Source organism: Rattus norvegicus, chromosome 6, assembly GCF_036323735.1.
Source record: "Rattus norvegicus strain BN/NHsdMcwi chromosome 6, GRCr8, whole genome shotgun sequence".
Classification (NCBI taxonomy): Eukaryota; Metazoa; Chordata; class Mammalia; order Rodentia; family Muridae; genus Rattus; species Rattus norvegicus.
The window spans coordinates 98,602,791-98,626,667 of NC_086024.1; the positions used below are offsets into that span (position 1 = coordinate 98,602,791).

Consider the following 23,877-nt stretch of genomic DNA (forward strand, 5'->3'; position numbering starts at 1 on the left):
CTTACGGAAGCATTTTCTCAATTAAGATTTCCTCCTCTCAGAGGTCTCTAGTTTGTGTCAAGCTGACAAGAAGCTAGCCAGCACAATAGCTAAATATATTCAATATTCAAAAATATTGATTGCCTGTTCTGTGACCATCAGGCATTCTGCTGCCTGCTGATAACATAATAAAGACTAATGTCAATCAGCTAGCAGACTTCATGGAAATTATAATTTATTAAAGGAAACAAATGTGAAAAGAGATGTACCTAAGCTACCAGCAAAGGACAATTATATACTATTGAACTATAATGTGTGCTATTAGGAATAAGAAGTATTAATCCTTAAAAATGATCAGTGTTTTTAACCATTAGGGAAATGTAGGTTAAAACTGTGTGAAATGCCATCTTACCCCAACCGGAATAGCTATTATCAAGAAAATAAATGAAGAAGGCTAGTGAGAATGTGGGGAAAGAGGGACTCTTACACACAGCTGGTGGGAAGGTGAACTGTGTCACCACTTATCAAAATGGAGGTTCACAAAAATACCCTGAGGTAGACCCAACATATTAGTTAGTTAGAACACTCTTCAATATACAGCCAAAGGACTCTAAAGTCAACGTACCTCAGAGACACTTACATGTCCACATTTATTGTTACATTCTGGACAATAGCCAGGAAATGGAGTCAATCTCTCAACTACCATCTACTGTTGTGGTTTCTGTTGCCATAGGTCACTTTTCCAATGTAGATGCTCTTCAGCAGGTATGAAGGTATGAATGGATAAAGAAAACATGGTACACACACACACACACACACACACACACACACACACACACACAGAGAGAGAGAGAGAGAGAGAGAGAGAGAGAGAGAGAGAGAGAGAGAGAATTTATTCACCCATAAAGAAAAGAGAAATCATGACATTTGAATGAAAATAGATGGATCTGGAAATAAATCCATTTAAAGAAAAAAGCCACAATGGGGAGAGGGGCAGGATCAGGTATGGGAAGAGACAGGAGAGAAGTCCAGAGGGTTAGGAAAATGAATAGAAATATGTAGCACTGAAGGGTAGAGAACGGGGATGGTAGGAAGGGGGTGATCACTAGAAAGTTCCAGACTCCAGGAAAGTGAGAGATTCCCAGAACCCAACAGGGATGACATTTGCCAAAATATTCAACAGAGGGGAGATAGAACCTGTAGAGACCACCTCCACTAGATAGGCACAGCCCCCAGTTGAGGGATAGGGCTACCCACCCATGTCCAAAATTTTAAACTAGAATTGTTCCTGTCTAAAGGAAATGCAGGGACAACAAGTTGAGCAGAGACTGCCCTACCTAGGGATCCATCCCATCTGCAGATACCAAACAGACACTATTGCTGATGCCAAGACGTGCTTGCTGACATGAGCCTGGTATAGCTGTCCCCTGGGAGGCTCTACCAGTACCTGGCCAATACAGATGCAAGTACTCATAGCCAATCATCAGACTGAACCAAGGGGCCCCAGTGGAAGAGTTAGGGAAAGGACAGAAGGAGCTGAAGGGGATTGCAACCCTATAGGAAGAACAACATCAACTAACCAGACCAACTAACCCTCCTTCCCCCAAGCTTCCAGGGACTAAACCACCAGTCAAAGAGGGAACCATGGCTCCAACTGCATATGTAGCAGAGGATGGCCTTATCTGGCATCATTGGTCCTTGTTCCTGGTCCTGTGAAGGCTGGATGTCCCAGCAAAGGATGATGCTAGAGCAGTGAGGAGAGAGTGGGAGGAGGACCACCCGCATAGAGGCAAACGGGAGGGGGGAATGGATAGGGGATTGTGGAGGGGAGACCAGGAAGGGAAATGACATTTGAAATGTAAATACATAAAATAACGAATAAGAAAGAAAGAAGGAAAGAAAGAAAGAAAGAAAGAAAGAAAGAAAGAAAGAAAGAAAGAAGCCCGACTCAGAAAGGCATATATGGAGTTGTAGCTCAGTGGTGGAGCACTGAACTACAGAATAATAAATACCACATGTTTCCTTTCATACATACATAGAACCTAGATTTAAAATTACATATATGCATGTATAATGTAAATGTGCATATATTTACATATGTCTAGGTCATGTAACTAGATCAAGAGAGAGGAGAATTAGTTTTTAAGAGAGGTGGGAAATAGAGAAGCTAAAAACACATGTGATTTAGGAGATCAAAAGGGGGCACAGTGCAAGAAATGAAAGGGAAGCAGATGGAGGGGAGAGGGGGCACGGGAAAGAGTAGTAGGGGGAACAAAGTTTATTTTTAAAAAGAGGTGCTTTGAGAAAGTATTTTAGGATGGCTTAATTTAGTTTGGGTTCAGAGGGAAGGAAAAGAATTCTGAAAAAGTGTAAACCGAGAACTATAACGGGATTAGTGGGTGCTTTTGGGTGGGAGTTGGGGAATCCCAGAGGCAAGAGAGCTTCAGGGAAGAAGCAGAGGATTCCGGGAGACGGTGCAGGTGTAGACAGAACCGGCTAGAGCAGACACACCCTTCAGAGTCCTCTGTAGTAGAACATGATGGTAAGAATGATGGCTGTATTAGTCGGGGTTCTCTAGGACAGCGCTGATAGAATGAGTAGAAACAGAAGGGGATGTATTAGAAAGGTTTATGGGCCATGAGCCAACTAATGCAATGGTGGCTGCATACCAACAGAACGTCCCAAGAGTCCAGTGTTCGGTCCACTGTATGCCTCAAGTGTGTATCTGGGTATCTCAGCTTGTCTTCAGTATACCCCAGAATCCTGAAGAAGGAGGCTCTAATGCCAGGAAAGGAACAGACTTGGCCAGCGGGAGTGAGAGCTCACAGGGGGCATGGGGTGGGTACAAGAGCTTCCTCCTTTATGTAGGCTCTGTATATAGGCTGCCAGCATGTGTGGTCCAGATGAAAGGTAGACAACCAAGGATAGCATTCACTATAGGACATCGGTTTAAATGCTAAGCAGTCTCACCAGGCATGCATCTCGGAAAGGTATTAGAAGTCATCCAGGGGAAGTATGGTTAAGTGGATGCAGGGAGGTCTCTGAAGAAGCTGCTAAGTGGAATGGGTGGAAGTCAAGGTGACTTGAATTCAGCTGATCCCTGTGTTGGGACAAAGAGCAATAAATTCAAGAATGAGTGAACCTTGGTGGCCAATCATAAATATGGCAGTAGATGTTGAAGGGTGACTAGGCTCCTGTGTATTATGATAATGACCCTGTGAATTGCAAGGAAATACAATTTCCTATTTCTTTTATACAAAGTAATCAGCTATGTCAAGCAGTTGGATTCTGAGTGGTCATCTCTCTAACCACATTTTTAATAGGGATGGCTACTTCTACAGTTAACAAACATACAACGCTGACATTCTGAGTTTTGCTTAGTCTGTCTCATGTGGGTTGCAAGTATCACCGTTTCATTATTCTCTCCTAACTTTTGAGCCTACTGCATTTTCAAGTGACACAAATGTTTCTCTTCTCTTGCGGTAAGATCAACGGTCTTGGTATCTTTATCTGGGAGTTTCTCCTGTTAAATTTCTTCTTTTCCTAATCTTATCACATGATTTCTCTACTGTATCGAACCTAATCATGGATGCTATTTGAACCCCCTGACTCTTCTTCACTGGGGACTTGTTGATGTATGAGCCAATGGTCTTGGGATGTGGGTGCTTCACTGATGGGGGAGAGGCCATGCTGATCACTTGAAATGGACTTTATCTTTTTAATTCTACTTTAGACTTACCTATATGGATATTTGTGTGTGTGTGTGTGTGTGTGTGTGTGTGTGTGTGTGTGTGCACGCGCCATAAGTGTGCCCGGTGACAGCAGAGGTCAGAGGTCAGAAGATTGTCAGATCCCCTGGAACTGGAGTTGCATATGGTTGTGAGCCACCACGTGGGTGCTGGGAATCAGACCCAGGCCAAGGTTAGGCATGGATTTTAATGGAAGTCTTATATGATTCAGAACGCAATGGAGACACTTTTGGAAAATTACTTGCAACAGTTTTCATGTTTTAAAACATGAAATGGCAAGCCTGCATTTGATCCCTGGAACTATGTTCTGGAAGGAGAAAACTGACTACTCTCAGTTCTCTCTGACCCCTACACATGCCCTATCCCCTAAAGTGAACAAACAACATAAAAAACAACAACAACAACAACAACAACAACAACAACAACAACAACAACGACAAAAACCTCAAGCCCCCAAGTCAGACAGACATCAATTTGAGCCCAACATATTTTAGAATCACCACAGTCCTCCTGGCCTTTTATGAAGGTTTGGAGTAGTTTGAAATTCAACAGGAGAGAATTGGAATACCATTTCTGTTCTTTAATCCAGATAAGATTAGTGTCAGAGCAAGAGAGCAAGGCACAGATCCTTTCTGAGCCTCCATGTTTTCATCTCTAAAAGGGGAAAGCTGTTGTCTTTTATATAAATTTTTATTTATTTAAGTTCTCAAAAAAATTATGTGTAACAACATGTGAGATAAATACTTTTTTTTTGTTATGAATGTTCTTTTTTTTTTTTTATTAACTTGAGTATTTCTTATATACATTTCGAGTGTTATTCCCTTTCCCGGTATCCGGGCAAACATCACCCTCCCCCCTCCCCTTCCTTATGGGTGTTCCCCTCCCAACCCTCCCCCCATTGCCGCCCTCCCCCCACCAGTCTAGTTCACTGGGGGTTCAGTCTTAGCAGGACCCAGGGCTTCCCCTTCCACTGGTGCTCTTACTAGGATATTCATTGCTACCTATGAGGTCAGAGTCCAGGGTCAGTCCATGTATAGTCTTTAGCTAGTGGCTTAGTCCCTGGAAGCTCTGGTTGCTTGGCATTGTTGTACTTTTGGGGTCTCGAGCCCCTTCAAGCTCTTCCAGTTCTTTCTCTGATTCCTTCAACGGGGGTTCTATTCTCAGTTCAGTGGTATGCTGCTGGTATTCGCCTCTGTATTTGCTGTATTCTGGCTGTGTCTCTCAGGAGTGATCTACATCCGGCTCCTGTCGGTCTACACTTCTTTGCTTCATCCATCTTGTCTAATTGGGTGGCTGTATATGTATGGGCCACATGTGGGGCAGGCTCTGAATGGGTGTTCCTTCAGTCTCTGTTTTAATCTTTGCCTCTCTCTTCCCTGCCAAGGGTATTCTTGTTCCCCTTTTAAAGAAGGAGTGAAGCATTCACGTTTTGATCATCCGTCTTGAGTTTCATTTGTTCTAGGCATCTAGGGTAATTCAAGCATTTGGGCTAATAGCCACTTATCAATGAGTGCATACCATGTATGTCTTTCTGTGATTGGGTTAGCTCACTCAGGATGATGTTTTCCAGTTCCAACCATTTGCCTACAAATTTCATAAAGTCGTTGTTTTTGATAGCTGAGTAATATTCCATTGTGTAGATGTACCACATTTTCTGTATCCATTCCTCTGTTGAAGGGCATCTGGGTTCTTTCCAGCTTCTGGCTATTATAAATAAGGCTGCAATGAACATAGTGGAGCACGTGTCTTTTTTATATGTTGGGGCATCTTTTGGGTATATGCCCAAGAGAGGTATAGCTGGATCCTCAGGCAGTTCAATGTCCAATTTTCTGAGGATCCTCCAGACTGATTTCCAGAATGGTTGTACCAGTTTACAACCCCACCAACAATGGAGGAGTGTTCCTCTTTCTCCACATCCTCGCCAGCATCTGCTGTCCCCTGAGTTTTTGATCTTAGCCATTCTCACTGGTGTGAGGTGAAATCTCAGGGTTGTTTTGATTTGCATTTCCCTTATGACTAAAGATGTTGAACATTTCTTTAGGTGTTTCTCAGCCATTCGGCATTCCTCAGCTGTGAATTCTTTGTTTAGCTCTGAGCCCCATTTTTTAATAGGGTTATTTGTTTCCCTGCGGTCTAACTTCTTGAGTTCTTTGTATATTTTGGATATAAGGCCTCTATCTGTTGTAGGATTGGTAAAGATCTTTTCCCAATCTGTTGGTTGCCGTTTTGTCCTAACCACAGTGTCCTTTGCCTAACAGAAGCTTTGCAGTTTTATGAGATCTCATTTGTTGATTCTTGATCTTAGAGCGTAAGCCATTGGTGTTTTGTTTAGGAAATTTTTTCCAGTGCCCATGTGTTCCAGATGCTTCCCTAGTTTTTCTTCTATTAGTTTGAGTGTGTCTGGTTTGATGTGGAGGTCCTTGATCCACTTGGACTTAAGCTTTGTACAGGGTGATAAGCATGGATCGATCTGCATTCTTCTACATGTTGCCCTCCAGTTGAACCAGCACCATTTGCTGAAAATGCTATCTTTTTTCCATTGGATGGTTTTGGCTCCTTTGTCAAAAATCAAGTGACCATAGGTATGTGGGTTCATTTCTGGGTCTTCAATTCTATTCCATTGGTCTATCTGTCTGTCTCTGTACCAATACCATGCAGTTTTTATCACTATTGCTCTGTAATACTGCTTGAGTTCAGGGATAGTGATTCCCCCTGAAATCCTTTTATTGTTGAGGATAGCTTTAGCTATCCTGGGTTTTTTGTTATTCCAGATGAATTTGCAAATTGTTCTGTCTAACTCTTTGAAGAATTGGATTGGTATTTTGATGGGGATTGCATTGAATCTGTAGATCGCTTTTGGTAAAAAGGCCATTTTTACTATATTAATCCTGCCAATCCATGAGCATGGGAGATCTTTCCATCTTCTGAGGTCTTCTTCAATTTCCTTCTTCAGTGTCTTGAAGTTCTTATTGTACAGATCTTTTACTTGCTTGGTTAAAGTCACACCGAGGTACTTTATATTATTTGGGTCTATTATGAAGGGTGTCGTTTCCCTAATTTCTTTCTCGGCTTGTTTCTCTTTTGTATAGAGGAAGGCAACTGATTTATTTGAGTTAATTTTATACCCAGCCACTTTGCTGAAGTTGTTTATCAGCTTTAGTAGTTCTCTGGTGGAACTTTTGGGATCACTTAAATATACTATCATATCATCTGCAAATAGTGATATTTTGACTTCTTCTTTTCCGATCTGTATCCCCTTGACCTCCTTTTGTTGTCTGATTGCTCTGGCTAGAACTTCAAGAACTATATTGAATAAGTAGGGAGAGAGTGGGCAGCCTTGTCTAGTCCCTGATTTTAGTGGGATTGCTTCAAGTTTCTCTCCATTTAGTTTAATGTTAGCAACTGGTTTGCTGTATATGGCTTTTACTATGTTCAGGTATGGGCCTTGAATTCCTATTCTTTCCAGGACTTTTATCATGAAGGGGTGTTGAATTTTGTTAAATGCTTTCTCAGCGTCTAATGAAATGATCATGTGGTTTTGTTCTTTCAGTTTGTTTATATAATGGATCACGTTGATGGTTTTCCGTATATTAAACCATCCCTGCATGCCTGGGATGAAGCCTACCTGGTCATGGTGGATGATTGTTTTGATGTGCTCTTGGATTCGGTTTGCCAGAATTTTGTTGAGTATTTTTGCGTCGATATTCATTAGGGAAATTGGTCTGAAGTTCTCTTTCTTTGTTGTGTCTTTGTGTGGTTTAGGTATAAGAGTAATTGTGGCTTCGTAGAAGGTATTCGGTAGTGATCCATCTGTTTCAATTTTGTGGAATAGTTTGGATAATATTGGTATGAGGTCTTCTATGAAGGTTTGATAGAATTCTGCACTAAACCCGTCTGGACCTGGGCTCTTTTTGGTTGGGAGACCTTTAATGACTGCTTCTATTTCCTTAGGAGTTATGGGGTTGTTTAACTGGTTTATCTGTTCCTGATTTAACTTCGGTACCTGGTATCTGTCTAGGAAATTGTCCATTTCCTGAAGATTTTCAAGTTTTGTTGAATATAGGTTTTTATAGTAAGATCTGATGATTTTTTGAATTTCCTCTGAATCTGTTGTTATGTCTCCCTTTTCATTTCTGATTTTGTTAATTTGGACGCACTCTCTGTGTCCTCTCGTTAGTCTGGCTAAGGGTTTATCTATCTTGTTGATTTTCTCAAAGAACCAACTTTTGGTTCTGTTGATTCTTTCTATGGTCCTTTTTGTTTCTACTTGGTTGATTTCAGCTCTGAGTTTGATTATTTCCTGCCTTCTACTCCTCCTGGGTGTATGTGCTTCTTTTTGTTCTAGAGCTTTTAGGTGTGCTGTCAAGCTGCTGACATATGCTCTTTCCTGTTTCTTTCTGCAGGCACTCAGCGCTATGAGTTTTCCTCTTAGCACAGCTTTCATTGTGTCCCATAAGTTTGGGTATGTTGTACCTTCATTTTCATTAAATTCTAAAAAGTTTTTAATTTCTTTCTTTATTTCTTCCTTGACCAGGTTATCATTGAGTAGAGCATGAGATAAATACTCTTATCGGAGATAGTAACATACCAGAAAGATCATAAGGGTTTAATATATTTTTACCTTGCAAAACATCCCAAAATTCAGCATAATGTATGTCTGATATTAAATGCCTGTTACACATTGGATTCTTTCTGTGTGCTTTATAAATTTTGTGTAATATAATTTATAGGATGAATTGTAATATAGGGGAATCACTATCTATGATTTATGAATGGGAACATACTGATGCCCAGGTACGTGTCCATGATTTGCAATAACTGAGGGGTGGATTTAAGGCATCCTTGGTTTACACTGTCTGTTTGTCTGTCTGTCTTTCTCTATCTGTCTGTCTGTCTCTCTGTGAGTGTTGTGTGTATGTCTTTCTCTTTCTCAACCTCTCTCTGTCCCCTCTCTTCCTCCCTCCCTCCCTTTCTTTCTGACTCATTCTTCTCATCATCAACTGGTGAATATGTGTTTTAATTATAAGGAAGTTCTCATTTTGATTTATATCCACTGTTGTCCTTCCTCTCTTTGCACCAAAGACAAATAATAAGGGTAGGTTCAGGATTCTGCAATGACAGTATGGCCATATTGTTTCCATATTACTGCATAAAGACTCCTTGATAGCCCTACTTTTTTGCTGTGTGTGTATGTGTGTATGTGTGTGTGTGTATGTGTGTATGAGTGTGTATGTGTGTGTATGAGTGTGTATGTGTACACTTGTGAATGTGGGTGTACACACAATGATGCACCTGTAGGGTAGAGGTCAACATTAAATGTTCTACTTCCATTGATTTTTACTTTACTCTTGGAAACAGCATTCCTCACCAAACATGGATTCACCAGCTTGGCTAGGCAGGCCAGCAAATTAGCCCTTGGGATCGTCCTGTCTTTGTCTCCTCAGCTTTGGGATTACAAGTATGTGATGCTATGCATGACAATCTGGTGGGTACTGAACTCACGACCTCCTGCTTGAGCGGCAAGCTCTTCACTGACTAAGCCATGCCTCCTGCCCCAGTAGTCCATTTTTACATCTGTGAAGTTGCCAACACATTTTGGACAAATGCTTCAGTAAGTATTTCATTTCAATGGCATGTATTTCTACCCACATAACAAATTTGCTTTTAAAAGAAGACACCTGTGGATGCTTCTGAATCCCGTGAAAGATGGATGGCAGCCCATTTTGTAGTTCTTATTTTCACGGCATGCATTATTCATCTCCCAAACCTTCTTAGGCAATTCAAAAGGACGTTCTCCATCAGGCTTGATAACGGTCGGCTTAATTAGCTTCAAGGCCAGTGTGTCAATAATAAATGACTGACATTTTGTAGACAAGGGAAGTTTTCTGACAGCTGCCTGTGAAGAGACACTTTAATAAATCCGGTGTTCTCGACTTTTTTCTTAGATTGTCCTATGAATCATGCTGAAGACTGAGAAGAGGTTTTTCCAAGGTGATTTAGCTTTCAAAAAATGCTAAACATCCACGTGTGGTAGAAGGCAGATTTGTACACGATTTTGACTTAGGATTTGGTAAGCTGGAAACTATACTATTGGAAGCATTTTCTTGTCTTTTAGAATGTAGCTTATTACAGTGTATTCTCCAGGTGCTCATAAACCTTTAAACTGACACGAGCATGCGCACTTTCTACCATATATTTTTATGGTTTTCTACAAACGAGTATTTTTTAGATTACAACTCTTCCTGCCCCCTGTAAAAAGCTGTCATTACAAGAAAATGAGGTAAAAAAGGTTTAACTGACAGCTCTATAGGTTCATTAGCATTTTTTGCTTTCTATATACAATTGTCTTTGGTGGAGATTTTAAAAATATTTGAGAAAAGCACAGAACTCAATAATTTCATATGGAAGGACAATTCTGTTGTTTTCTGCATAGTAATTTTCTATTTGAAATGATCATAGTTACAATTAAAACAGAATTCTAATTAAAGTTAAGATTTTCAAAAGGAACTCCTTGGAAATCCACCACTGGCTTTCCTTTTCTTTGTATTTATCAATTGTTACTATGTCTGTCTTAGATTTCTAGATTACTAAGTATCTTAGATTTCTACATTACTCTGAGACTTTTAGAGGTAGCAAACCTTTCCAGCCCCCCACCCCCCCACAAGAATTCATGCGTTTTACACACTCACTCGACACACATACATTTCTGTTTTTTTTATTTTATATTTCTCATAATGATAAATCACCATCAACTACTTTAATCCAGTATTGAGCCCTTTCAAAACTTTCAGTGTATTTTTCCTTCTAATCCAAAGATCTGGACAGAATCTTTGTTTCTTTCTTTGTTTGTTTCTTTGTTTGTTTTGTTTGTTTGTTTGTTTGTTTCCTAATTAATATTAACTGTCAACTTGTGTCAACTTGACACAGCCTAGAATGACACGAAAAGGAAGTCTTAATTGAGTAACTGTCTTTATGGTTTTACGTCTTTATGGTTTATAGGAGGGTGAGGCATTATCTTGACTGATGATTGGTCTAGGAAGCCTTAGCCCAGCATGAGCAGGGCCATTCACTGGGCAGCTGATTCTGGGCTATATAAGGAAGCTAGCTAGGCATGAGCCAGAATGAGTGAGCCAGGAAACAAATTTGTGGTGGTTTCTGCTTTAGATTTCTACCTTGGGTTCTGGTATGACTTCCTTCCATAGTTCAAAGTTTAACCCAAATCAACCCTTTTCTGTTTTCTACCCAAGTTGCTTTTAGACAGAGTGCTTTTTTAAAAAAATTCATAGCAACATAATCTCTCTCTCTCTCTCTCTCTCTCTCTCTTTCTCTCTCTCTCTCATGCACACATGCACACATGCACACATACACCACCGCCACTGCCACCACCACAAGCCACTAGCTATAAGAAAGTATTCCAAAGAACTAAAACTGTAAGTACAGATTTGCATTGCCCTTGGTGTGCCCTCTCAGTCAAGTGGACATTTACTTAGGTACATCTCCATGGCTTCTTTGTCTGTACGGACATCCTTTGGCTTTAGGTTTATTCAGTGTGAGCAGTACCCAGTATGGCCAACCAAGTAATGTTCTATGTCCAGACACAGGTGCTGTTCCTCCTTCAATGTTCTAGAATACAACTCAATATCCCCCTCCCCTCTATAGATAGAGATTTGGTCCCCCTTTCATTGCTTCAAGATAATATGATAGTGAATATTAACATTCAGAACTCATCACTGAAAAGGCAGTTTTATTCTCAGTATATCTCACCTCAGCTACTGTACTCTTTGGCCCATCTGGTTTGTTCTTAAATTTTAGAGAATAAAGGAACTTTCAGGGTAAGGGAATTTCACTTTACAGATGATAAATGATAGAATCAAGATGGTTTGGCTTTAAACATGCTCATTAGCACCTTATCCACCTACTCATCCATGCACAAAACTACCATCTATCCACTCATCCATCCGTCTATACGCATACAATATTCATACATTCACCCACCCATTCAGCCATCTATCCACCTACCAACCCACCACCTATCCACTCATCCATCTACCCATATGCAATGTACCTATCTATCTATCTATCTATCTATCTATCTATCTATCCCACCACCTATCTACTCATCCATCTACCCATATGCAATCTATCTATCCAGCTGCCCATCTACCCATTTATCTATCCATCTAGCCTCATCCATCCATGCACATACCAATCTACCTACCAACTTATTCATCCATCCATCCATCCATCCATCCATCCATCCATCCATCCATCCATCCAGCATGTTCAGGACTCCTTCCTGCTTCATGTGGGTTCTGAAGCTGTAACCTATAAAAATATTTCCCAAACTTGTAAAGTACTAATCCATCAGAAGAATATTGACAAATAGATGCAACTTTATAACATAAAGTCATGTTCTAAGTGCTCTGAGACCATGGCTTTGGCTGTAGATGAAGAATTAGCAGACGAAGAAAAGCTAGTAGAGTTTCAATGAAAAAATGAGGCATGCTAGGTGTGAGGGCAACCTGGGAAACCAAAAGTCAGGAAAAATCAAGGCGATTTGTGAAAATACTCAGAATATCAGCATGACTGACATATAGGATCTCACAGGGAGGGACGATAGGGAAGAGTCCTCACTCTGTGGCAGTTTGTTTGGGGTCATCTCATGCTCAGCTGGACATTCTGTTAGAATGAAAGGTGGGGCTGCATGTGTGGTAAGGACAGGAGTAAGTGGCTAAAGCCACTGATTCCTCCAAGAGACCTTCCAGGTCTCAAACACCTCCGAGCACTATTGCTTAGGCAAAATGATTTCTGGGTCAAATGTAAAAGGAATGAAGTCATTCCCACAGCAAAGGCAACCCAAAGTGGTGGATTGTTAAATTGGGTGGAGCAAATGCTGATAGGAAAATGTACTAAACAGAAAGTTTGTGGAATAACACCATTGAGGAGCTTCACCACAGAGCTTTGAGTAGGTTTTATTTATTAATTTTAACAAAATTATCTTATAAGTAATTTTTAATGAGCACTGTTCGTGCACATGATTCTAGTGAGATTTTATTGACTGGTGATTTGCTTTTGGTATGTTCAATTCATATCTCAGCACTGAGATAGAGCAAAGCAGATGGCCTTCATTCTTCATGGATCCTCTATTCCAGAGGTAGAGAGGCAGTGACTCTGAATGAAGGCCGGGTTGTGGGGAACAGAGGGTTTGATGGAAGCTGAGAAAGACAAGAGACTGAATGACACGAGTGGGTGACATGGGAGAACAGGATCATGGGAAAACTGATGGCTTGAAGAATGAAGGCTGATGGGAGATTGATTAGAAGGAACAGAAGGGCAGTGGGTTAGAGAGAGAGAGAGAGAGAGAGAGAGAGAGAGAGAGAGAGAGAGAGAGTGTCACAGTGATTGAGGTCCTGTAACCCAAGAGGTGAATCCCTACAGCAAAGTGACGTGCTGGGTTTGAAATAACTGAATTTGAGCTTTTGGTGACATATTAATGTAGAGCATGTAGTTATTTGCTTACATCACTTTTATTGTTGTTGTTGCTTTTTGTTTTTTAAAATCGACCTTTAGTAGGGTTTGGCTTTCTGGGAAGATAACAGAAACACAGGGGGCTAAGCCAGGCTTATTTTTGCAGCCAACTTAGACCTTTCCATGTTCTGCTATTTTATTGATGAGTCAGAACTACCAAAGTTTGCACGGCACTGACTTGAATCTGTGAGAGGAGTAAGAAAAGAGCAAGCTAAGCACTGATGATATGTATTTCGGGTTTATAAAAGTTTAAAATTAAAACAGAGTTGAAGCTGGGGTGTACTTCATCAGCCATGCTTCCTGGAATGCAGAAGGCCCCTGAGTTTGGTCCCCAGCACCGTATAGACAAGCTGCAGTGGTACATGTCTGTATTCCTAGCACTCAGGCTATAAAGGCATAAGGATAAGTTCAAGGTCATCTTTGGCTGTTTTGCAAGTTGAAGATCAGCTCACGATCTGTGAGACCATCTCAAACCAACCAACCAACCAACCAACCACCCAATATACCAAGTAATCAATCCAAAGAAACCAAAACCAACCAAAGAGACAAAGGTAGTGATGGGCCAGCCTTCCCAGCAGGTGAGTATAAATGGGAATGACAAGAAGCATGGAACACTGAGTGGTTGCACATACACTGTGAGAGGAGGTCAAGTGCTATACAGTGATACATGAATTATTCCGTTCAAGAGGAAAATGCAGAAAGCCCAGTTCCTCCTTAGCTGAAATGCAAGTTCCATAGGACAGAGGCCTCAGGGTTACCTTTTTCCTGGCATTCTGCCCAGTACTTAATAGGTGCTTGGTCAGTATTTGTTATTTGTTTACTGAATGAATCAAGGCACCTATGAATCACTAACGAGAAACTTTTAAGGGAAATTAAGCAGTTGTACTAAAGGCTAAGATCAAGAGGCTTGAAGCTTCAGGAATGGAGTGATTCAGAGGGGGGGATGTTGTTATCATAGAAGCAACTGATAGCATTTATCCTTCACTGGGATAGCAATGGGATTACCTATATCCATGTATAGATGTAAATCTGCCCAGGCTTGCGTTTGCACATGAGTGTACAAATATAGGCACAGTCCCTTTGATCATCACCGTGCCCTGCTGTTTTATGGGTGTCCCCAAGCTACTCCTTTCAGACTCTGATCTTACGGTACGTTTGAGAAGACATGCAGGTTACAGAGGGCCAACTTCAGGAGATGGGGACACAGACAAAGGCAGAAGACGCTAAGGAAGCTGCATGATCCATTTGCCATGCACACATATTCAGTACGATTTCTCCCCAAGAATAGACACCATTTCTAGAGATTGCCTAAAACTGTAAAACTCTATTTTTAAGATTTGTTGGAAGCGTTGAAATTCCAGACACATATTTCCTTTGAGAGGATAAACCTTTGTGTCTCAAAACAGAGATGCCTGTTCGTTAGCTCTCTGGGGTCTGCATGTTTGTGCACGAAACCTCCGGTTTTTCTTGCATTTTGAAGTGTCATGCCTAACTGGCTGTTCCCACAGATTCCTTTACTCTTCTCACATTGTTAAACTGGTCTATGGGGAGCGACTTCTTCCAGTCCACATGACTAGAATCTGTTGTTGCAATAGAAGTTGGGCGTGAGTGTGAGGAGGTGTACAATCGTGGGTAGAACCCACATTTAGATGTTCAAGGTCATTTTATTTAGCCATCATGAGAGTTCAGTATAATCTTTCTCTGTCCCCCAAATGCTGCTTGATATTGACTACAGGTATCTGGTGATGGGTCCACAGTGTGACTTTAACAGGTGTGAGCATGTCTCTCCTCTGTTTCAGCTGAGACGTGTTGAGAGTGAAATGGTCACAGCCACTAAGAGACCACCACCCTATCAAACACAGTTGCTCTGTTCCCTGCAAAGACCTACTCCATAGACCTTGGTGCAAGAACCAGCATGCTGCCTGGTTTTACTTACTGCCAACGGTGCTTACGTACTGCACATGTTTTCTTTATGTGTACATTAATAAAGTTTTGCCTGTTATAAAAAAAAACAGAGACCTCCAGTTAAATTTCTCCTTATGCTCATGCTATATTTCACGTACGTTCAGAGTTCTGGAGGAACCAAACAAGCAGACTCTGGAGACACGAGGTAGTTGGTCATGGTGTTGGTCATGGCATCTCAAGATGTCCAGAACTTCTTCCAACCTTTGTCCTCCTGGCTCTCCCGAGTTTATGAAGCTCTCCAGCAAGCCGGGGATGCCTTATCTGCTTCACTGGTTCTTCTTAGCAAACACGATTCGGCACTGAGTGATAAGCCAGAGCAGGACTTAGATGCTATTCAGATTCAGGAAACCTGCTTGGAAGATGGAGAACAGGACAACGATGGGGGTCCAGAGGAGACAGGCTCCCTGTTTCTTGAAGAGGACCATTTCTCAAGCTCTAATAGTGATTTGCGGGACTCTGTCCAGACGGCAAGCCTCAGACTTGGTCAGCAAGCCAAAGACTCAAGCACTGTAATTTCCCAGTGGCCCAATAAGATCCCAGGTGGCCCAAAGCCCCCACATGTGCTTTCTTCTATCGCTGAGGAGGAACATCACTCTGAGGGGCAGAGATGTGACCTTCAGCATGGCTCTGACACCCAGCTTCCCGGCTCTTTAGAAAAAGTTAACGGAAGAAAGCAAGGTAAGCTGGTCAGTACCATTGTTCCTATGCTCCTCTAGATGCCTTGTAGGGTTCCTCTCTGGTTTAAGTATTGATTTTAAGCATTGGTTTTACCCTTTCTTTGCTAATTACACATCCCCTCGTTCTGGCTTCTGATTGAGAGATACAATTCATAGGAATATTTTTGTTCTGTGAAGCTTTACAAGATCCATGTTTTGGGCTCCATCTTTCAAAATAATAGTTCTGAGCAAGTGAAAAAGCTTAAAATGAATCCGAGGGTTCTGTTTGAGAAGTCCCTGCGCGCATGCCACAGTTTTTAAAATATCTTTAAAAATGTTCTCCCCCCCAACCCCCTCCCTCTAGGTTAGGAATTTCTAGATGTTACTATATTATTCAGCATGAAATCCTGTGCAAACAGCCATACTTGTTTCAGAATTTGTAGTTGATAACACTCCAAGAATACTTCTCACAGCGTCTGACTAGGACGGGGTGTGCGATGCCAGTAGATGGGAGATCTTTGAAATAGGACGCTTTCATTTGCTTTTAGCCTGGAATGATAAGGACATAGTTAATAAGAGTCGCCTATGATAGATACTTTGTTGTCAGAACTGAGCACAGAGCAGGGCTTTAATAAAAGTGTCGGGGTTGGGGATTTAGCTCAGTGGTAGAGCGCTTGCCTAGCAAGCGCAAGGCCCTGGGTTTGGTCCCCAGCTCCGAAAAAAAAGAAAAAAAAGTGTCATGGATATAATACAAATGTAATCATTTCTGGGAAAGATACTGGCATGTGTTTCGGCATACATTTCCCATGGCTGCAATCTTCTAGCACGTAGAGTGGTCCCAGAGACAGAGGTGAATGGTAGACTGAGGTGAGGGGTTAGGGGATGTGTGTGTGTGTGTGTGTGTGTGTGTGTGTGTGTGTGTGTGTGTGTGATGTGTGTACTCACATAGTCCATATATAGATTATTCATACACAGACAAAGTCATTAAGTCCTTTCTTGTTGGAGGGAGCCAACATTTCTAGGATACCATACTGTCTCTTTATTTTCAATGATTCTTCCTAGTGTCGCCTTTTAGATAAAGGTCTTACCAGACACATGGGATCTTGGTGGATAAGGAAATAAAATATTTTATTCTTTACAGCACCTTTTCCTCTCTCTGCATGAGCATGACACTGAGCTGGACTTCCTCAATTGCCCGTCATGTTTTTTGAAACAGAGTCTCTCATTGAACCTGGAGCTTCTCTATTTGGCTAGACTAGCTTAATCAGCAAATCCTGTCACTGCCAGTCCCAATACTAGGGTTATAAATGCACACCTAACCCAGCTTTTTACGTGGGTTCTGTGAGCCTAGACTCAGGTCATTATTATGCTTCTATAACAAGCAATTTAAAGGCTAAGTCCTGCAGCACCCCATACAATGCTTTCTTAACTCTTACGGAATGAAATCCTGGAATGAGTTGGTGAAGTCAGGCAGGCTAATATTCTTTTTGAAGCAATAATTTCAAACGACTACTGTTTTGAGTCTTCTAAAATTATTTGTAATATAGTTGGTAGAATTTTAGATTCAAATTGAAATTTCATTCTGATTTTAAAGAATTCTTGCCTAATTTGAACTGTGTTTGAAATTTACATAGATTTGCCTTAGTAGATGTCAGGCAGTGATTTATTGGGGGGGGTTAATTTTCATAACCATAAAATATGAATGCAAACATTACTTGGGCCCAACCTTCAAGTCAGATGACAGAGGCTGTGGTGTTGCTCTCCAGCTGTGCCTGCCATGGTGAGTGCCACCTTAGCGGTGATGTGGTAGGACTTGGCACAAAGAGAAGGAGTTCTTCTGAAGGAGCCTCTCTTAGTATTGTCACAGCGCATTGCTTATACTCCACCGTTGGGAAGACACAGAGTTTAGGTGTTCTGATCTTAGAACACAGTTCTTATTCTGATTACAAACATGATTTCCACAAGATGAAATTACCTTAGCCTTTCTACTACTGTTTTGTTACCGTTTAGAGTTTCTTATAACCACTGCCTCAAAGAAGGTACAGAACAGTTTTATTATCTCAAAGAATTCCTGGACTTCTTTCTGTAGGCAATCCTCACATCTGTCTACCTCCACACTCTAGTGAACACCAGCTGATACGTTTTTATGAATCATTATATATGCATGTATATAGTCCACACACATTAGTAGATTATTCATACCCAGACAAAGTCATTAATTCCTTTCTTGTTGAAGGGACCCCCAACATTTCTAGGATACCATATTGATACCAAAAGATACCAAGTAGAGTACATTGTATGAAGAAAAACCACTCTTAAACACAGGTTGAAGACGTTCTTCTTGGCCAGACTGTCAAAAGAGAATACTAAGGTTGGTTAAACAGTTTTTCTGCCCAACTGAAATGTCTACAAGAGCCCTCTTGTCTGCTGTCTTGCAGTGGGTTGCACTGATTGGCTTTGAGATGTTGAACTGGACGATGTAGCAAATCCTTCTTGTCAGGCTGCGTTGCTGCTTTCCCACATTGAGGAACATGACTGGCTGGTGTTTTGCTGAGGACTTTTCATGGATTGTTATCAGGGATTCTGATGTGAACCTGCCTTTCATGGTGCTGGGAAGGAAACCCAGAGTCATGGACATAATCGACCGCACTCCTTCCCCCTCATATTCTTTATTACTAAGTATTAGTTGTTGCTGGTATTTTTGATTCAACTCTAAATAATTCAACAAATTCCTCTTTAAAAACCAAGCAGGCGAATTGTCATTGCCAGGTGCTTGCAGAAATGAAAGGAAAACTGAAAATACATTCTCTGCCCTCTGGGTTTGCAGTTAAAATGGGAAGCAGGCATAGGCATGGATATGCACGCAGGTGTAGGAAGACACAGAGTAAATTTGCACCAGACTTAAGTGTGCTTTGGAGCTGGGTGGCAGGATAAACAAGTCTTAATCCTGCCTGTGGGGGTCTGAGGAGGCCACATTTAGTAGGGAATTCACAGTGGAGGACACTGAAGGCAAGGTGAGCGTTTTCAGCAGTGGCACAAAGCATCAGGCTGTGCACACAAACAGTGATAATGTCAGTATAGCGACAACTTACAGCCCGGGGAGGAGGGCTGGAGCTGCATGGAATTTCTCAGGGCTGGAATGAAAGTTCAGCAGTGCACACTGAGAACCACCATGGTCAGACACTCCGAAGATCCTTTTGTTAATACTGCAGAAGGTGTCTGATCCATTCTCTAGCTTAGCTAAGGTATGGGAGCCACTGTGACAGCTTTAAGCCAGTGCCATTTTTTATTTTATTGACAATAGTTCTTTTTCCATACAACATACTCTACTTAGGATTATTTCCCCCTACACCTACCATTTCTTCCCCATCTCCCTTCCCATCTGGATCTACAAACAGGTATCTAAGGAATAATAATAAAATATGATGAGACAAATAAAAAAGAAAAACAATCAGAATATGGCAAAATGATCAAACAAACAACAACACAAGAACCAAATTAAAATAAAAGCCCACAAGTTATGTATATAGATACTGAGACACATGCATTTGAACATTCAGGAATCCCATGAAAACCACAAACTGGAAGCTATAATATATACACGCAAAGGGCCTAGAATAAAACAGAATAAAGCAAAACAAAACCCCCTACCCTGATGTAACAGTAAACGAGACAAAGAGCCTCCAAAGACGACATTGGTTTTGTCCTGGCCATTTGCTGTTGTGTATGGGGCCTGCCTTTAAGAGTAGTTTGTTTTCTCCAGGAGAAAACTAAGTTTTCATTTGCAAGTGGCTATCAATTGGAGATAGCTTCTGGGTTAGGGCTGCAGTGTACGTCTCCTGTTCCTTCAGCTCTAGGACCTCATCTGGTCCAGATCCATGCAGGCCTAATGCGTACTAGCACAGTCTCTGTAGGTCCTTATGGGCACTGGTTCTGTTGGTTTAGAAGGCCTTGACTCCTTTGTGCCTTCCATACTCTCTGGCTCTTAACATCTTCCTGCTGCACCTTCTGCAGAGTTCCCTGAGCCCTGAGAGGAGGGATTTGATGGAGACATCCCTCTTAGGGCTTAGTGTTCTAAGGTCTCTCACACTTTGCATGACATCTTGATCATGGTTCTCTGTATTTGTTCCCAGCTGCTGCAGGAGAAAGGATCTTTTGTAGAGGGCTGCTGCCACCACAAGATGGAGATGGCTTCCACTGCGCCCCACGTGGAAGGCCAGGATAGCTCTCGCCATTACAAGATGGCGCTGGCCTCCGCCGCGCCAGCCGACTTCCTTTCAGGAAGTTAACTGTGTGCGCATGTGCAAGAGTGCCTTCGTGCCAGGTCTTTGCCCACTCCGGGGCGTGCCTATTGAGATCATGGGTAAGCGACCAATCAGGTGTGGATGCGCCGTGCTAGGGTGTATATAAACCGCGCCATACCGGCGCGCGGGGCTTCTCCTCAAGATTTTAATAAAAGTTTGGCTGTAGCAAGGATCCGTGTGTCCCCACGTGTTTTCTTGCCGGTGAGAGGTTGCGCGTGGGACAATCTTTGGTGATGGCTGAGCAGAGTAGTGATCTATGAGTGTAGCAGGACATCATTAGGAGTCATTTTATTGCCATGTTCCATGAGCAAACCAGAAGTGTTTAGATCTCTCTGGGGCCCTGGCCTACCTAGTCTCAGATTCTTAGCCACCCACGCAGCAGTGGGCATGTGCTCCTTCTCATGGAGTGGGTCTGAACTTGAACCAGATGTTGGCTGGTTCCTCACACAAGCTATGTGCTACTGTTGTACCAGGGCATCTTTCAGGCAAGTCGGTCTTAGAGATCCAGTGGTTTGTAGCTGGGTTTGGGCTTACCTTTCTCTTTCGGTAGCACACAGAGTATCTTCCAGTATCATGAACATTGGTTTGTAGGCGTGAAGGTTCTAGGTAGGCACCAGTTTGACTTCTCCATGTTAAGTGGTTTGTAGAGGTATTTCAACAGGCGCTGTCAGTATGTCACTGATCTTAGTATCCGTGTGATGCTGACTTCATAAAACAAATTCAGAAGTGTTTGTCTTCCTTATCGTCCAGAAAATTTGTGTAGATTTATAATTTATTAGTGCTTAACAATCTTTTATTCAGGGGTTTTATTTATGTGTTTATGTGTGTAGGGAGGCAAATAGTGATTAAAAACAGAGAGAAGAAAGGGGGAGAGAGGAGATGAGAGCAAGCACAAAGTCAGAGAGTAACTTGGGGAATTCCATTCTCTCCTTCTCTGTATAGGTCCCAGGGACGGACCTTAGTATGGTTGGTAGCAAGTACCTTTCCCTACTGATCCATCTCATGGCCTCTAATTAAGGGTTTTAAGGGTTTGAATTTTTGTGTTGGGAAGGTTCAGAATAAGAATTTAATTAATAGATACCAGATTATCTTGATTTTTTTATTTTTAAGTAATTTTTGGCATTTTGTGTTTTTCAAGGATATTTTCATTCATACTATTGAACTTATTTCATGCTATTTTTTTATTACCTAATGTTTTCAGGTTTTTGAGTTGACATTTAAAGATATTTTTGTTTTGGTCTGCCTGTAAAGAGAATTGTCTGTCAATCTGTCTATATTTTCTGCAAGAAACTACCTTTTATTTTATTACTTTTCCCTCCATTTTTGGTTCTTGATTTCAATTGTTTCTGTTATGCCTGTTGATTAATTCTTTCTTTGAAATATATATAAAGTTTGAATGCAACTTAAGATACAAATTCCCCTCTAAGCAGTGCATTATCTATATTCAACAAATACAAATGTGTTGTTTCTGGTTTCATTATCAATCAAACTAGTTTATAATATACCCCCTTATTCATATGGTGGTTATTTAAAACTATATTGGTTAGATTCCAAACACTGAAGATTTCAGGTATTTTTCTGTGGTTGATTTCTAGCTTAAACACACAGTAGCCTAAGTTTATATTTTTTAATTACTTAAGTTTTAAGAAGTTAACATTTGTGGTTGGAGATTTGCCTCTCTGGGGAAAGAAACCTTTCAGATTTGTTCTCCTGACCTGAGCATGTTTACTTATAGACTATTTTGTGTGTACTTGAAGAGACAGTATTCTGTGTGCTCAGTATGATATATAAACACTATAATATAATATAATATAATATGATATAATATAATATATAATTGAGCTAAGTAATCACATTTTCTAATGCTTAATCTATTGATTTTTTTTGGTGGGGGAGGGTACTGTTTTCGTTTGATTGATTAGTGAAAGAGAGGTCTGAGAGTCTAAAACTCATTTTGTTGACTTGGCAAATTCTCATCTTCATTTCTGTCCATTTTTTTCTATTGAAGTCTGAAGCTTTGTTGTTGGTAGAGAAGACATATTTTAGAAACGAGTCTTTAGAATCTAAAGTCTTTGTGCTTCTGTCATGTTTTGTTTATAGTCCATCTATTGAAATCGAATAATATTTGAGTTAGAGATCTTGATCATTTTGTCTCTTAATACAATGTTTTTTTTTTTAATTTCTCACATGATTTATGAGTAAGGATGGATCAAGGTTAGGTTTTCATCTGGTGTCATCTTTGGTCAACTTCAGTGCAATACAGGACTTACAACCTTCAATTTGTGCCTTAAAAAAAACCAAACCAAACCAAACCAAACCAAAACAAACCAAACCAAACCAAACCAACGACAACAACAAAAAACCAGGAGTGGCGCCTTTATGCTAGAGGGTTTTGTTGCACCTGAGCCCATGTTAGGCCTTTTCTCTTCCTGGGTTTCCATGTGGGTCTGTCTCTGTGTTACCCTTCCCACAGTAGTCTCTCTTTGTCCTCACTCAGCGTCTGATGCTGTGCTGCAGTGTGATGGCTGGAGTCCTCTGCCAAGTTCTGGAGTTGCTCCAGTCTCAGGCAGGCTCTGTGTTTCTGTGTCTGAGGCTCAGGTCCTTCTGGTTGTCTTGTCTCTCTTCCAGCTGTAGGGAATCTCTTTCACAGTTCCACCCCACACCTTCTTTCTGCCCTTCCTCAGAAGTTTGTACCCTTGTCTATTTTTTGACCTTCATGTGTCTCTCCCTGTGATCTAAGGACACCAGGGTCTGCTGCTCCTCTTGGAGGAAGAGTGGGCTTTTACTGATTACAGATTTCTATGCACAGTGGATGTTCCCTAGCACCACACATTTCCCTGTTCTCCATGACTGAATACTGACTGCCACCTTCTTTGTTCCTGACCTGTTCCCTTTCTTGCAAATGTCTGGTGCACTCTGAGAAGAGCTTCTAAATAGATTTGCATTCTTTGCATTACTCGCATGTATTCTCTTTCCATGGGGTAGTCATCACCTGACCTCTAGAAATCACCTGGAAATGTGAGCTTGATTCTCCTCATCAGATGACCCAGCATCTGCTGGGCCAACAAGGACTGATGAGAAAGTTATCTCTTCTTGAGTGTTAGATCAGTTAATTGCTTTATGAACTCCTCTTTCTGATTACTTTAATCATTTTACAGATATCTGAACTATTGTTATTTAAAGGGAGACACATTATTTTCAACATTCCAACCTCCTTCTTAAGCAGAAGATGGAATTTCAAGGTGGTGTGTGGACCGCTGCATCCCTTTCTTAAATTGGTTACGGTGTTTGGCTGGAGGGATGAATGAATGAGAAGCTGGTATCCCATTAAAGGGTTCATGGGAAGCACATCTAGCTAGTCCTGCTGACATGTTTGTGGAAAGTTACAGTCACATATATTGTAACTTCTGAGATCATCTTGTCAGAGGTGAGCAGACAGAAATCTGTGGAGCAGATGATCCAGGGTTGTGAACTTTGACTGAGTTAGAACTTAGTAGATGGACAGAGGGGAAAAAGGCCTTCAAGAGGTAGGGAAACAAAAACTTTTGTGAATGTTAACATGACAACTGGCTGTCGGATCATGGGACTGAACTGAGGTTCTTATGGTTTCTATGCTGAGAGTTTGACCTTTGTCCTACAGGAAGCTGAGAATTAACAAAGAAGGTCTAAGAGTGATACCAGAAAGCTCTGTTTTAG

The 23,877-nt window shown here is 41.3% G+C and overlaps 1 protein-coding gene and 1 long non-coding RNA gene across 6 annotated transcripts in view; one reads left to right on the plus strand and one right to left on the minus strand.

The window, feature by feature from the left end:
- The window catches only part of Syt16 (synaptotagmin 16), a 278,725-nt gene that overhangs the window by 146,209 nt on the left and 108,639 nt on the right, over nucleotides 1-23,877 (plus strand). For 2 of the 5 annotated variants that reach the window (XM_063262671.1, XM_234300.9), the window contains exon 1: nucleotides 15,377-15,899. The exons of the other annotated variants lie outside the window; for them this stretch is intronic. In XM_063262671.1, coding sequence (XP_063118741.1) covers nucleotides 15,377-15,899 — 523 coding nt within the window. Of the gene's footprint in view, nucleotides 1-15,376; nucleotides 15,900-23,877 lie in introns of those variants that run through there. 5 annotated transcript variants of the gene reach the window in all.
- LOC102550910 (uncharacterized) overlaps nucleotides 1-23,877 on the minus strand; it is a 77,686-nt gene that overhangs the window by 40,167 nt on the left and 13,642 nt on the right. The window lies entirely within an intron of this gene.